Source organism: Vulpes lagopus, chromosome 14 (genome assembly GCF_018345385.1).
Source record: "Vulpes lagopus strain Blue_001 chromosome 14, ASM1834538v1, whole genome shotgun sequence".
NCBI lineage: Eukaryota > Metazoa > Chordata > Mammalia > Carnivora > Canidae > Vulpes > Vulpes lagopus.
Window position 1 is genome coordinate 14261565 of NC_054837.1, and position 15936 is coordinate 14277500.

The window sequence follows — 15936 nt, forward strand, 5'->3', positions numbered from 1 at the left end:
CAGCTGCTGCCCAGTCTGTGGGGTGGGAGAGGCCAGTGTGGGTCAGGGCTAAAATGGAAGGGGGGTGAGGCTGGAGCACATCACCGGGGCGGCCAGGAAGGTGGAGAGGGGAGCCACTGGCTGGGGGCAGAGGATGGATTGATGGAGAGTCAGGAGATAGGGCCGCCAGGTCTTCTACATAGCAGTGGAGCAGATGGGTGGTAGACTCTGGCAGATTCATGCAGCACTGAGGCCACAGGATCCTGAATCCTCAGAGTAAAGCACAAACTTGGCCTGTAACTGGCATCTACTTAGGCCTGGAGAGGTATGGGCAGGAAGGGCCTGGTCCTGGATGGTGGGGAGGTACAGGGCCCAGGAAAGGCCTGGGCCGCAATCTCCCATCTGTTCTTAAGCTTTTTGCTGTGTGACCTTGGGCAAACTTCTTCCCTCTCTCGTTGTGTTGCAGAAGACAAAGGCTGTGTGAGTCCACAGATGGGGAAGGGACACGTGTGCTAAGGACAGTGGGGACACTGAGGGGCAAACAGAGGTCTCCTAACTCCAGGAGATCCCATGGGAGAGTGAGGGAGCTCCTCTATCTTTCTAGCTGGGATGGCTTGGGGCTGAGATTGGCTTTTGCCAGTTTCACGGTGCCCCAGTTGTCTGAATGCTCCCCTCTGGAAGTCCCCGGCTGGTGCTGCTGCAGAGGAAGACTCCTGGCCTGGGGTCACACTGCTGGACTTTGAATCTGGATGCGACCCGAGCGAGGCATTTCTCTCTCCCAGCCTCAGTGTTGACATCTGTACCTTCCGCCATGATATGATAGCAGGACACCGCTGAGAATGAGTCATGGTGCTGGGCCTGGCAGATGGTGGATGCTTTCCTTCCCCTGGTCATTGTTCCTGGGGAGGGTCTCGGGTGGGCGGAAGCTGCGGACCTCAGGTCAGAGTCCTGGCTCTGAGAATCCCAGCGACAAAGCTTACTGGCTGTGTGACCTTGGATGACACCTACACCCTCTCTGAGCCTCACTTACATCATCCCGACAATGGGGCTGATGGGTAAAAGATCTGTCTGCAGGGGCTCCTCCCCAGAGGCAGGATCACCTGAGGCCACAGCAGCCCTGTACTCAGCAGAGCCCACCAGGGGCTCAGGGCCAGCAGATTTAGAACATTCTGGCCTTGGCCCTTCCTCAAACATCTTCCAGTGAGAGTGGGCAGCTAGATGAGACCTCAGCCAGGCTCCCTCCCCGCCGTTTAGCCCCACCTCCCAAGACCTGGAGGCACTAACAGAAGCTTGGCCAGGCTTGTCCCAATCCTGGCTCTCCTGTGCTGAGTGACTCTAGGTCAGTCCACTGGCCTTTCTGAGCCTTCGTTTTCTCACCTGTCAAATGGGGCCTATTCCAGTCTTTTCCTCACATGTTATCATAAACATCAGAGAACATCCTCTGTCATCATCACAGAATGAACATTCCCATTCTGAAGATGGGAAAGCACAGCTAAGAGCTATGAATGAATGAATGAATGAACGAAGAATCTGGCCCTGGGAATGGGGGTGGGGAAGCCTGGGGAGACCTGTTTGCTGAACAGAGGACAGAAGTTTCAGAGGTCAGAGGCAGGACAGTCCCAAGGAGGACTCACAGAATCCCCAGCATCAGGGCCAAAGGGGAGAGCATCCATTAGGTTCAAGACATGAATCTCTGACGCTCATAATAAGTACAAAGTAGGCACTTTTTAATCCCAGGTGACTTCCAGATTCAAGATTCAGAGAGGTGGAGTGACTTGCCCCAGATCACACAGCAAAGCATAGCTGATCTAGATCTGGATTCTGGAACAGTGGGTCCTCCCTCCCCTCCTTAAGGCCACGCGGGCTGCTCTCGTGACACAGCTCTGTTGCCCTATGTCCACGTCACAGTGCTCGGCAGACTATGAGGTCAGTCACCAGCAGGGGAAACAGCTGGGGGAGCTCAGCCTCAACCCAGCTGTCAGAGGAAGGGCAGGGCCAGGATAGGGCTGCAGTCCCCATGCTCCCCCACCCGCACTCCCAGGGCCCTAGCAGAGCAGTATCCCAGATTATCCAGGCCCCTGGCATCCCTTTACTCAGCTCTGACTGCAGGGGTTTGGGAAAAGGCCCCTCCTGTCATCCCATCAATCATCACCCGGGCAGTCATGCCACCTGCGGAGTCTTTACTATCGGCTTCATTCTCAAAACATCCTGGGAGGAGAGACTTAGTGTGGGGGAGCCCCAGACTCCACCAGAGCACACGGCAGCCTGGTGCTCTTTAGAGAGGGTGCCCCTCCCTCTGAGTAGGCACAGGACAAGGGCCACCTGCACGGCAGCCTCCCCACGCCCCAGCCCGGTGCCCTTGCACAATGCAAGAGCCCAAGGCCACACAGCTGGTCTATAGCAGAGGTGGCCTGGCCCCCGAATCCCTGGGTGCTGGGACCCAGGGGGACCTGGAGGCCTACAAAGGGCAAAGGCAGTTGTCGGCAGTGACTTAGCACCCCCGCCTCTCCATTGGCAGAGCCCTCAGCCCTGACCCTGGCTTCTGGATGCCCGGCCACCAGCTGCAGGACTCAAGGGCATGCTGGCTCTGCCCCATGGGCCTCCCACCCTCCCTGGCTCCACGATGGCCCCACAGACCTGGGAAGGTCTGCCCTTGAGAGGGAAGCCAGGGACAGAGTGGCCTTTGTCTGGGCAGGCCCTGCCTGGGCTTGGGCCCACTGGGCCCCAGTGGCCCCCACACTCTGGGGACTTACCCCCACACACCAGCTCCTCTGTGGCCTCTTTGGCAGCAGCCCTTCCCGGCTGGCTTTCCTCCTGGCCCCTGGGCCCTTCCGCCTTTCCCTCTTTCTTCCAGCAGGGAGGGGAGGGTCTCATTCCTGGTTCCCCTTGTCTTCCACCCTTCCACACTGGCCTGGTGGCTGCCTCTCCCCTGCCCCTCTGGCCACCCCACCAGAACTGCGAACTGCCCAACCCCACAGGGAAACCTGCCACTCCCCCACCTGCCCCACTTTGTGGTGAGCCCTGCCCCAGACCCTGTGTGACTCTGTGGGCATGGGGCTCCACCTCGCTGGCTGGCGGACCAGAACTCTTGGGAGGTGGGGGGTCCCAGGGAGGTGAAGCATATAAATCTTTTCACAGAGCACCTAAGAATGGTGATGTCTGTTAGCCTCTTGTTCCCTTGATCCAGAGGCCAGGTCTCACACATTCGTGTTTCTGGAATCAGGATATGTCTTGTGACTGAAGCTCATGTTAATGGGCTGTTTCAGGGGCCCTGAAATGCACTTTCCACTGAGGTGCCTACAGGCCTGGTTCTCGGGCTGGTTCTAGGTTGGTCTACCCTCTTTAGGGCCATTCAGGGGAAGTCTTCCTCTCACTGAGTTCATGTAGGCAGTGAGGGTGGCAGCCACCCAGACTGCCTAGCAGGGAGGCAGGAGCCTTTAGGGGAGGGCTCCCCAGGCAAGCAGGTGGCCAGGGTATGGGGACGTCTGGGCTGTGTCCTCTGCACCCCACAGGTGTTGGGCGCTTGGCTGTGAGAGGCTGCCTGCAGAGGAGGGGGCTGGGGTGAGAGGCCCCCACACACACACCTGGGGCACGCTCTACATGCAGGGCACCCATCCCTCAGGCCCTGGGGGAGGCCAGGCAGACCGTGGTTCAAATCCTGACTGCCCCTTAGGCACTCTCTACCCATCACTTTTCTGAGCCCGTTTTTTTCACCTGCAAGGTGGATACAATGATCCCAACCCTGTTGATCCAATCCAGTTTCACTCCGGTGTGCTGTTACCACATCCGATGGAAATGTCCAGACGGGTGTTCCCCAAGTTTGGAGGAGAGACTTGGAGGAGAGTCATGTCCCCAAGACATGAGCTACACAGCATGTCTGAGGGGTCCTGAGAGTCACCCAAGAGGCCAGTGGTCAACACCTATGGGACAGCAGGCCCCGGCTGTGTCCAAGCCGAGCCTCCCTCGCGGGCCCCAGTGTGCACAGCACCTGCCGACTTAGCAGGCTTACCGGTCTCCCCCCACAGCGCACACCTGAGGAGGGGCCCCTGGCCCACACCTCAGGGTAGTCCTACCTTCCTCACAGTTCACCCCGGAGTGCCCGGGGCAGCACCTCCACTCACGCGCGGTCACTGTCTTGTACATCACCTTGTAGGAGGGTCTCACCACCGTTCTGTAGCTGAAAGAGTGCCCAGGGAGCTGAACTCAGATAGAGTCTTCTACTGCCTTTCCCACCGACTTGGATGTCCATGGGAACAAAGTCCAGGGGTCCTTTGCCACCTCTGGGCCCCTCTGGAGCCTCTCTCCTGCTGTATTCTGGGATGTGGCCCTTCCAAATCCTCCTAGTTCCCCAGGTGGGGGGATACCAACTGGATGGGACGTCCCTATGAGCTGGCCTGTCCCCAGAGGTGCAGCTTCACTGAGTGAATGTATGTGGGTAAAAGGTGGACTCCCTCCCTCAGGAAGCCCTCCAGGTGCCCCAGGAGCATAAAGGGAGGTGCTGAGATTGGGCATAGGGCTGATGTCTCCTTGGCTCCACACCCTCAGGTTCCCGCACTCTCCTGTACTCCCCAAGCAGTGCCACGACCAGGCCTCTGCTCACGCTGTGCCTCCACCTGGAATGCCACCGGCTCCTGTTCCACCATGGTCTCGCTTACCTGCTGCCCGGGCAGCTCATGGGCCAGGGGCAGTTCTGCAGCACTCGCTGAAGATAGGTGCCATTTTGCACGTGGCATGAGATGGTACGGGTCACCACATACGAGCACCAGTTCCTGAAACAGATCCACAGTGAGGAAGCTCAGGTGCCAGGCATGGCTCCCACCCAGGACCATGGGAAGATGAGTGAGGAGGTCCGGGTTTTCTCCCAGAGCCCTGGGTCTGTGGGTAGGGAGACCCCTGAGCTCTCAGAGTCCCTTGGGTCCAGTGGGAGTCCCTGTGCTACTGTGGCTATGGAGTGAATCTATAGCCCTGGAGGGAGCTGTGCTGGGGGCTCTGGGAAGGTCCTGGGGAACAGGGGGGCTCAGGGCACAAGACGAGAGCAAGGCATCTTTGCCCAACTTCTCCTTTCTCAATATCACTTCTCTCCAACCCCGACTCATCCAGGTCTCAATGCCTCCTGCCACCTGTCCGGACAACAGCAGCAGCCCCTCCGTCTTGCCCTTCTGCGTCTCCCAAGAAGTGTCCTAAAATGCAAACCTGGCCTTATCCTCCTCTTACTCATCCTCACCCTCAGCCCTACATCTTCTATGCTCACACCTGCTGTGATCCCTCACCTCCAGGCCTTTGCTCACACTGGGCCTACTGCCTGGAGCACCCTGCCCCCACTTCCCCACTTCCCCACTTGGCACCTCCGACCTCCAAAGTCTTACAGTGCTGTCACCTCTCCCCTTGTCCTTTCCCGCCTCCACCTTACCTGAACAGAATGATGGTTCCCTGCCCAGGATCCAGCAGCACTTTGTCTACCTGTCAGACTGAATGAAGCTGGTGATTCATGCCTGCCCTCCCCCTCCCCTGGCATGACAGAAGAGAGGCCCTGTCCTACTTATCCTTGTGTCCCCTCTGTGGGGCAGCCAGATGTCCCAAGCATGGAGGACTGACTTCTCCAAATGCCAATTAATAATCATATTGCATTGCATATATGGAACACCTACTGTATGCTAAGGGTATTCACATTCACTTTCTTGGTGAGCCAGGCAGGCACCTTCCCACATTTTACAGAGGAGTAAAATGACAACTGCTCACATCCGGGAGCTGGTGCCTGGTAGAGCTGGATTTGTACCCAGGAATGTGGATGGCCCAGCCTGGCCCCTGTCTCCATCCCAGAGACCTCAGCTCCCATCTCCTCCCCATCTCCTGAGCCACGGTCCATGGTCCTGTGAAGGCCCCAACCTGGGAACCTGCTGACCCCAAGCTCGAGGCCACAAAGGAAAGTCTGGAGGGGTGGCGGGCTCAGGCCGAGAAGGGTCACCTGAAATAGTTCCTCCTTTCCCGGCCCTGGCAAAAAATGCAGGGCCCGTGACCTTGTGCAGGCTGAGGGCTGCTGAGCACCTGGAATGTCCCAGCCATCACAGAGGTGTCTGCCACCACTGAAATCCGGTCTCCCAGCTGCTGGCCCACCCCCACCCTGGTCCACCCATAGGACAATGTCCTTGGCCGAGACCTGCCAACTAACTCACTGTGGGACCCTGGGGACGTCCCCTCACCATTTTGTCACCCTGGAATCCACCCAGGAAGAGGGAACAGCCTGGCCAAAGACAAAGTGGGGAGAAGGGATGGCTCTGTTAGACCAATGACCCTGCAGAAGCTCAACAGAGCCCAGGGCCAGCCACCCCACCGAAGAGCTGACAGGTGCTGGTGGCAGCACCGTTGGGAACCACGCAAAACTGGGAACAGCCTAACTGGCTACAGGACCACTAGATACGGAAAACCAGATGCTAAGATAGAACCCAAGTTCTCTGCACGCAGACCACTGTGTCTGGTTAAGTGAAAAATGCAAGTGCAGACCAACAGATGGAGCATGACTGCATTTCTATTAAAATAAGAAAACCCAAAGACTCTTTTATACATATATGCACATACACAGCTCTACGTGCTTAAAGTTAGGAAAAATCACACACTCACGTCAAACTGGAGGGGCTTTCCATCTGCTCTGTCTCCTGTACTAACAGTAGCCTTCGTTATCCCTGCATACCAGGAACTAGGACCAGGGCCTTTCACACACCAATTATGAGCCCCACTTTACAGATGGGAAGACTGAGCCATTCTGGGGTTTGGAATGTGCTCCTGGCACCCAGGATGAACAACAGAGTCAGGGGTTGGAATTCAGGTCCACCTGACCCTAGAGTTTGCACTGTTAACCTCAGGCTGGCAATTTTTCTCCTAATGAGCAGGTGGGGATTTAAAAAAAAAAAAAAGCACATTTCCAAAAGAGGAGTAAAATGACAACTTTAGATCCTTTAGATCCCCCCCTTAAATCCCCACCCTTTAGATCCTTTGGGTCCCTGGATCTGTGCTTTTGAACTTGGGAGTTTTGCTTGTTGGGGGGGCAGGGACATATGCCCCTTTGAGAAAGTGATGTTGGTGTGGCTCCTCTCCAGAAAAATGCATAAAACTCAGAGTGCAAGTTTTTTTTGGGGGGGCAGGGGCTTCCTGAGGGGTGCTAGGGGCTCTCTGCAGCCTGTGTGATGTCCCCCAGGCTGGCCCTAGGGCTCTGGGAATGAAGGAGTGAGGGAGGGAGGGGGCAATCTGGGCAGAGGCCATGCAGAAGCTCCAGATGCTGGAGGTGCTTTCCTGGGCCAGGAACGAAGATTCCATGCCAGTGTACAGATGCGCACACACACACACATGCAAAGGTGTGCGCAGACATCAATCCGGTGAGCACGCATGCAGATGCACATGCACACGGACACACTCACACACATATAGCTGTGAGTGCCCACAATTCCCTGGACATACACGTGCCCGTGCGCACACACAGACCCATGGAAACACACACATACACATTCAAAGCACACAAGCGGACAAAGGCAAATCCAACAGGACACACAGCCACAGAATGACTGTCCTGTCTACAGACACAGGGCCACATGCCCTCACACATGCATGTGCACACAGCCCCCCCTCCATGCCCAGACCCTGGATCGGATTGGGGGTGGAGGTAGGCCTATGACTGCTCACGGTTGCCTGACCTGCTCCCTCTTTACCAGGGGGCAGCTAGGGAAAATAATTTTCTCCTTCCTTAATTAAAATTGCCCCCCATGTGGGTCAATGCTCAGCTCCCTGGTTTATTTCCCACGAGCTAGAGTTTGCTTGAATCCCCTGCTTAGGAGATACGGAGCTGATGGCTAACTAGCCAGGAGGGGATCCTCAGGCCACGTGAGGTTCAAGGTCAGCCCCTGGCCTCTCCCCTGTGGTGTGAGGAATCATTCATAACCATAAACCACCCCTCCCTGACCTTGAAGACCTCAGCCTGCTGTTCCCAGGAGAAACCCAAATTCTTCCGCAGAGACTTGGCCTGGCCCCTGTGTCTACTTTCAGCAGGGACATCAGGACCTCTTTCTAAAGCACAGACCTGGTGTTGCCACTGCCTGCTGTGAGTCTGCAGCCCACCATGGCTTCCCATTGGCGCTGTAAGCCCAAGACCACCCCGGCCCATCCTGCATGCTGCTCTCCTGCACACTGCAGGAGAAGAGGGGCTCTGCTGCCCCTCTTCCACCTTTCTGTGCTCCCCTCAAGTGCTGGCTCTCCCCCAAATCAAATCTTTGTATTCAGATTCCCTCTGCCCACAAAAGCCCTTCCCTCGGCTCCAGCAGCAACCTCCTATTTGCCCTTTAGGTCTCAGTCCTAAGGTCCCAGGAGGGGTGGGGCACCTCCAGAGGTCCCCTTCAGCAGCCCTGAGCTCTTCTCTTTGCTGCAGATGTGAAGGGAGGACACCGGCAGGGACCACACCACGACAGGGCTCAGCTTGAGGGTGCTCAGGGATGTTTGCTGAATGACTGAATAACCAAGAACAGACAGTGGGTCTGGGCAGAGGAGCCAGGACCCAGGTTCCCAGAGATGGGTGCAGCCCTCGGAGGCCTGCCTACATCCTGCTGTGTCTGGGGGCTTTGTCTCCAGGGACACGGCCGGTGATAAGTTGCCCAAAAACCCAGTGAGGCTGAGCCCATGGGCTGGGGCTGGGGCTAGGGCTGGGAGGAGGCAGCCCTTCTCTTCTGGGCTTGCCACTCGTGCCCACTCAGCACCTCCCGGGGCCCCCAGAGGCTGTTGGAGGAGAGAAAACAGGCCAGACCAGCTCAGCCTGGCACCGGCCACCCCCACAAGGGCCCCCCCAACTTGCCCTCCACCCCCTGCCACGGGGGCCCAGGGGACTTTGTCTCTGCGGGGCCCAGGGCTGCGATCCGGAACAGTGATAGGGGCTAATTGCAGGAGGCAGCCAAGCGGGCCAGGGGCCAAGGGCCGTTATGAAAAGAAGAGGAAAGAAAGGAGCTGTACAAGGTGGGGGTGGGGTGATTAGCACCAGAACCCCACTCTGGAGGTGAAGTTCCAGTCCTGGCCCCACTGCTTCCTAACTCAGCCACCTTGGACAAGACCCTGACCCTCTGTGTGCCTCACTCTGCCCATCAGCAAACGGGGACAGCAGAATGTCCTCTGCCAGAGGAGATTTCACACACTGCACAGCCCAGCACTAACTGCTATGGTTCTTGGACTGTGACTTGGACCCTACCCCCCACAGCTGTGGTACAGCGGTTTCCCTGGGAGACCCCAGCACAGTGCCTTCCGTGCACAGTCCTTCCCTTGAAGGGAAGAGACTGGATGGAGACTGCCAGGGTCTGCATTTTACAGAGGGGGACACTGAGGCTCCAAAAAAAGTCACCTGGCCAGGTCACCCAAGTGGGTGGAGAGCTAGGATTTGAGCTCCTGAGAGAGCAGCTGGGGAATAGAATTCTCCATTCTCCTTGATTCCAGGACTTGCCCAAAGGAAGCCCATCCTGCAGGGAGAAGTGGCCTGGGCCAGGACACTGGTGATGGCTTCTACTCCAGAGCCACAGAGCCGAGATGGGGTCGTTCAAGGAAACAGGGATTCAGGAGGGAAGGGACCTCAGGGGGGCAGGAAGGAGCCCCAGCAGGGACTGGGGGACATACAGGGCAGGGGCAAGCCAAGGCAGCTCTGTACAGCCCCCAGGCACCCTGGTTCCGGGGGTCTCGAAGTCTTGCCACATTCCTGGAGCTGGGGCAGCCCCTTGGACGCCTTCCCGGGCCTCCCCCTCCCCAGGCACAAAGCCTCTTTTCTGCCTCTGATCCCTTGGCTGCCAAGGGGCGCCTGGGGTGCTGGGCTGGGGGTGGAGGGAGGGTTGATGGGGTGTGACATCCCCATGCTGTCTCCAACAATACTGGGACGTGGCCACAAGGGGAGGTCTTGGCAGCTGAGGACCACAGATTCCTCCAGCTAGGGGTCCCTTCCTCCACCTAATGTCAGCGATAGCAGGAACCACTGTTCATCCTTCCTATGGGGGACTGTCCACCCTCAGAACAGGCCAGGGGCCAGGGGACAAGGGGAGGAAAGAGGGAAACACTGAGGAAACTGAGAGCCAGGACTCTGAAGTGACCTACCTGAGGTCATACACTGAGTGAGTGCCACAGCCAGGACTGGAGCCTCTGACTCCTAGCCACAAATTGTAAACCTCTCCCAGACCCACAAGCTGACACCTTCTCCTAGGATGCCAAGGGCACTGGGTTGGGAAACTGGCTGGCCTGGATTGAGGTGCCACTTTTCATCTCTGGGCCACAGGCTTATCTGTAAAATGGGAGCAACGGTATTGCCCACACAGGGCTTTTGTGATGCCAGGCCACCGTGAGCCTTCTGTGAATAGATGGGGCGACAGTCTCTAGTGACAAGCTACCCTGCCAGAGGCACCATCCTATTCCCTCCCACCCACAGAGCCCTGGGGGGGTGAGAAGCCCAGGCTGGGAGGCCCTGCCCTGGACTGGCAGTCTGGACCTTAAGCCCTCTCAATCATCTTCCTGAGCCTGACACTGGGAATTTGAGTTTAGGGTCTTGGTCATCTTAGCACCTAGGATCCTGGGGGTTCACATTCATGCCCTGGGCAGGTCATATCCTCCCTCTGAGCCTCAGCTTCCACTTCTATGAAATGGGGACCATCAAAACGCATGCCTCCCTTGGCAGCTGGGAAGATTCTGGAGGCCCAGGTCAGCTGTGGTCAGCATGCAGTAGGTGATGGTGGCTGTGATATCTGCCACCTGCTTGTCCCTGTCTCAGACAATTGCTAATTCTAGCCTCTGATGCCTTGGCCACCTCTGCCCTCCAGCCCTAGCCATGTCACCTGCTCTTGCTAGCCCAGCAGGGGCATGCTGGCCCCTGACCACTGGGAAAGGGGATTCCTGAAAAGAATTAAAGAATTGAGGCCCTAGGGGGTGGGGACCAGGGAAGGTCTTTGAATGGGATGAAAAGGCCTGAAGAGGCCTGGCTACTCCGTATTGTCTGCCTCAGACAAGGGCTGGCCTTTGAGAGGGGACCCCAGCAGGGGCGGGGGGGTGGGTGGGTGGGTGGGGGCTGCAGCCAGGATAGGGGCCAGGACAGGTTCAAACGCTGTTATCAAGGCTAGAAAGAGACAGATTCAATCCTAGCACTTCTATTAAGGGCTGTGAGCCTACAGGATTAGGGGGCCTCAGTTTGCTCATCTGCTAAATGGGGACAGTGCTCCCTACCTTATTCAATCCTGGAAGGATTAACAACCGCACTGCAAATAAGGGGCTCCTCACTGGGGAGAGATGCTCCACAAACACCCACGGAGGGAATGTTCCCAGCTCCAGAAAGGGCAGCAGGAACACAGAATGCTCTCTCCCCTCTCTGTTCAAAATGCCAGGTCCCTGGGGTGGCCACTGACCCTCAGATCTGTGAAATTCCACCCCAGTCTTCTTCCTCCAAGGGAAATAAATAGCCGGGGTACTAAAAAAAGCCGCTCTAGAGCAGGGAAAAGGGAGGAGGGTCCCCAAGGGTCAGCTAGGGGATATGCTGGGCTCTTCTGACACGAAGGGAAGGGGGCCCTGGAGCTAGGGCGACGGAAGTCCCAGGAGGCGGCTTCTCCCTCCTTGTTCCTCTTCTCCCCCCTCTGGAGCTCTGGGGTGAAGGGTGGGAGTGGAGGAGCTCTGGGGGAACGCCGGCTCCGGACACAGGGATCGGGACCCTCCGCCAGCAGAGGGGCGGCCCGGGTCCCTTCTCCATCCATCCCGCGGGCACCGAGGTGGGGCACCAGGCTCCTTCCAGTCCCTGGCTTGCACGGAGGTTTGGGGTGCTGGGGGTGCTGGGCGCCTGGAGCCCCGGCCCGGAGCTGGCAGCGCGCGGAGGTGGTGCGAGGCAGCCCTTACCTGCGTGCGGAGAACGGGGCTCCCCCGACGCTCCACGCGGCGCCGCCCCCGGGGAGCAGGAGCCCGAGGCAGAGCAGCGCCCAGGCCCGCGGGCCGCCCATGCTGCGCCCGCCCTCCGCGCGGCCCTCGCCGCCCAGCCCGCCGCGCCGCCGTCCCCGCCGTCCCCGCCGTCCCCGCCGCCGGAGCCCGGGTCCCAGCGCGGCGGCGGGAGGGCGGGCGGAGGCGGGCGCGGGGCGGGGGCGCGCGTTCCCGGCCTCGCCCGGCCCGCGCCGCGCCCCCCGCCCCCTGCGCCGCCGCCGCCAACCCGGAAGGAGCCCGGGGGGGGGCGGGGGGCCTGGGCGGGAGGCGGCCAGGTGCCCACCTGACCCGGCGCCCTTCGCCGCGGGACCCGGGGCCGGGGCCTGGGACGCAGCCGGGACCCAGAGGCGCCGCGCCTGAGCTAGGGTGCCCAGGCCCTCACCCCCTCCCGACGGTTTGGAGGGATCCAGTTGCCAAGGCGCCCGGGATCCATCCACCATGCAGCAGGGGCCTCCGGAGCGGTGAGCGCCACCCTGCGGGGCACCCCGCCTCCACTTCACATCCTGTCTCTGTTTAACCTTCAAACCAATCAAACACTCTTGGCACGCTGGGCACAATCATTCCCATTACACGGAGGAGTAAACTGAGGCCCGGGCACCGCTGGCCACCCCCTGCAAGGAGAAGACCCGGGCTGGCCATAAGTCAGTGTCCACTCTTCCTGCCATTTTACAGATGGAGAAACTGAAGCACAGAGAGGAGAGCTCTGTCAGTGGTTGGAAGAGTCAGGATTTGAACTCACGTCTGACTTCAGAGGGTCAGCTTTTTTTTTTTTTTTTTAAGGTGGGGAAATGGCAGAGGGAGAGGGAGAGAGAGAACTTTAAGCGGGTTCCATGCCCTGTATGGAGCCAGCTGTGGGTGCTGGATCTCACAAACTGAGCTCATGACCTGAGCCGAAATCAAGAGGGGGTCACTTAACCAACTTACCCAGCCAGGTGCCCCAAAGAGGGGTCAGCTCTTAAGCACAATTATGGAAGAGTACAGATGGCATGTTGTTCTGGGCCTCAGTTTCCCCATCTGTAACAAGGTAAGGATTAGTTTACAGTGGAGTTTCTTTACTGGGGTATGTGGATGAGCTTCTGGGGAGAGAGGTGTGAATCCCTCGAAGGTGTATGCAAGTGTGTGTGTGTGCACAATGTGTGCGCGTATGATGGATGAGCGTAGATATATGCGATGGTGCTTGTGATGTATGTGTGTGATGTGTGTGTGTGTGTGCAAGTATGATGGGTGTTTGTGGTATGTGTGTGATGCCTGTGTGGAGGTGTGTGATATGTCTGTGGTAGGTCTGTGTGTTTATGGGGAGGAACCCCAGCTGTCATTAGAGGAGACCCCCCAAAATTCAGGACAGTCTCTAACCTCCTTTTCTGCCTGGACTGACATGCAGCAGGCAGTCCTGGGCTGAGGATTCCCCTGCCCCACTGGGCAGTGCACCAGAGGCCTGCCCTTCGCGATCCTGCCATGGCTTGTCTGGACCCAGACCTAGGATCTCTGCTAGAAACACTCCAGCAGGAAGCGTCTGCCAGCCTCTAGCTCTGAGTCCCTGGGACTCACCAGCGCTGGGCAGCCCCGGGTCCTGTGCCTAAGCAGGACGGGAGAGGGCATGCCAATATGGAGGGGGAGGTAGTGAGATCCAGGTTCAAACCCTGGCTCTGCTGCCTTTGCCTAAATTAGCTTGGGTAGGTCCTGCCCCTCTCCAGCCTCAGTTTCTCTTTGTAAGGACAGCTGTGTGTTTATACGGATGTGGCCATGAGATGTCATGGCCATGCCTTGGCATCCACTGTCCCCTGCTTCATGTGGTCCCCCAAGCATGCCCCACCTCCTCCAAAGACATCACAACACCCACCTTGCCCTCTTGGGGAACTGCGTCCCTCCCTAGCATGTGCAATTTTGGGGCACCTCCTTTATGCCATCTTTCTGACCTCCCAAAATGTAGCTTTGTGCCTCTCTTGGTTAGCCTTTGTTTTTTGACACAACTAGATCAGTGACTCCATCCCCTGGATGACTGTCACTCCCAAGGGGCCATCATCTCCTGAGAGGGCCCCAGCCCCATCAAGCCCTGGTTAAGTGGCCAGGATAAAAAAGAAAAACCATCTCCCCAAAGGGCACCTTGGAGGGCGTTCAGCTCTTCAGGAAGAAGTTCTGGGTTCTGGCTTCCATCCTGCAGAGAGCCGGGAGGGACTGCAAGATGTCCAGGACACCCGCTGGCTGCCACAGAAAGAGGAGGCGCTTCCAGGTCCATTTGCTCCTGTGATGACTGGCATATACATCCCTTTACTGCTGCCACCAAACTCACGGGCGCTTCAGGCCACTGCAGGATTTCCCCAGCAAGAGAACCCTCTCAAAAAAGGGACCTCTCAACACAGGATCCTCTCAGGGAAAGGTGTCATCGACATTTGGACATCAGGGCGGGGGGGTCCTGTCCTTGCTGAGGCTGGGATTGCCTGAGGTCTCCTGGGGCCCACCTCATGGTGATACTGTCTGGTGGGTACCGCAGAGTGTCAGCTCCCCAAAAAGTTGTCAATTCCAGAGCGACCACTGGGAGCTGTGTGACCTCCCCTCTCTGAGTCTCATTTCTCTGCCTGGAAGAACAAGCCATATGACCCTTTAGAGATCCCTCTGGCTCAGGAGTTTATTCTGGGAAAGTGCAAAAGCTTTGGGTCTCCGGGTGGTGGTCCTGGGGCACGGCCTGAAAGCCCCCTGTTAAGCACACACTTTCCTGGGAAATGCCATCCTGTTTTCTGGTCCTCTTTCCTCTCTCAGCAGAAAGGGCAGGAAATGCTGTGGGGACCTGAGTCTTGGTCATTTGAGGTTTCAGTGTTTGCAGAGGCAGAGGGGAGAGACACCACTGGCTCGAGGTCTCGGGGCCTGTCCCTGCGGACGGGGCCTCCTCCCCCAGGGCCTGGTCCTATCTGCTGCCAAGACCAGACCACAACCGCCAGTACGAGCGGCTTCCGTTCCCAAGCGCTGACCGGGTGCCAGGTGCTGTGCTAAGCATTTTGCTTGCATTGTCTCCTGCCCTCCGCTCTGTCCCCAGGGAGTCCGCCTTATTGTCCCCAGGTGTGGGGGCTCGCCTGAGGCCGGCTGGTGAGTGATGGGTGCCGGCCTATCACCAGGCCACACTGGCACCCTCTGGCCGAGCCCCAAAGGGAGGTTTTCTTTAGGGAAAAAGAGGACTTGGCTCAGATTTAGACTCCTGTCTGGAAGCTGATGAGGTGAGAGAAAACACAGGGGCACACGCACGTGTGTGCGGACCACACAGGGACACGGACTCTCTCTCTCTCTCTCTCTCTCTCTCACACACACACACACACACACACACACACACACACACACACCCCTTCTTGGGACAGGCCAGGGGCGGGGGGGAAACACGGCCTTTCTGGTGAGGAGTCACCAACACGTCCACCCAGCCTAGTCCAAACAGGAAATGCTGTTCTCATAGCAAACAAACCTGGGCCGCAGCCTCTCTTCCCTGTGAACCCCCACTGGAGCCTGTGTCCCGCAGGACAGCCTCCCTGGCTTGGGGTGTCCATGGTTATCAGCCCTGTTTGCACACCAGCTGCTGAGAGCCAGGGAGCCCCACTGGGTCTGTACCCACATCGTCAGGATTCTATAAGTGAGGAAGCATCTCGAGTGGGCTGGGGGCCAAGGGGTGCCCACAGAACCATGGCAGCAGCCCCCAGAGGCCCAGGCCTCATGGCCCAGGCAGTGCCTGGACGTCATGAAAGGGAAGGGGGCCGGGTAAATGTCAGTGCCCTTCAAAGCTTCTGCCCAGACAAAGGGCAGGGCCGGAGAGCTCGGCTGTCCCCAAGCGTTTCCAGGTTGGGGAACAATGCCCGCTTTCTGTGCCTTTGATCTGGAGGCCTGGCCCTGTTGCCCCTTGGTCCCAGAGCAGGGGACACCCCGCTGGGCCAGGGAGGGGGTGCTGGGCCCCCCCCCCCACGAGCCTGCAGCTGCCTGGACAAGTTATTTATGCTCCATGGAGCTGCCCTTCTCACC

The 15936-nt window shown here is 58.3% G+C and overlaps 1 protein-coding gene across 9 annotated transcripts in view; it reads right to left on the minus strand.

Moving 5' to 3' along the window:
• The window catches only part of EMID1 (EMI domain containing 1), a 51656-nt gene extending 39579 nt beyond the window's left edge, over window positions 1-12077 (minus strand). For 5 of the 9 annotated variants that reach the window (XR_005983807.1, XR_005983808.1, XM_041729346.1 and 2 more), the window contains exons 1-3: window positions 11863-12077; window positions 4635-4748; window positions 4053-4156 (exon numbers count right to left, since the gene is read on the minus strand). Coding sequence is in view for 6 of the 9 variants with exons in the window: in XM_041729346.1 (XP_041585280.1) it covers window positions 4053-4156; window positions 4635-4748; window positions 11863-11963 (319 nt within the window). In the remaining 3 variants the exon portion in view is untranslated. The remainder of the gene's footprint in view (window positions 1-4052; window positions 4157-4634; window positions 4749-11862) is intronic. The other 4 variants (XR_005983809.1, XM_041729345.1, XM_041729344.1 and 1 more) reach the window with 2 other exon arrangements.
• Between the last annotated feature and the right edge of the window lie 3859 nt (window positions 12078-15936).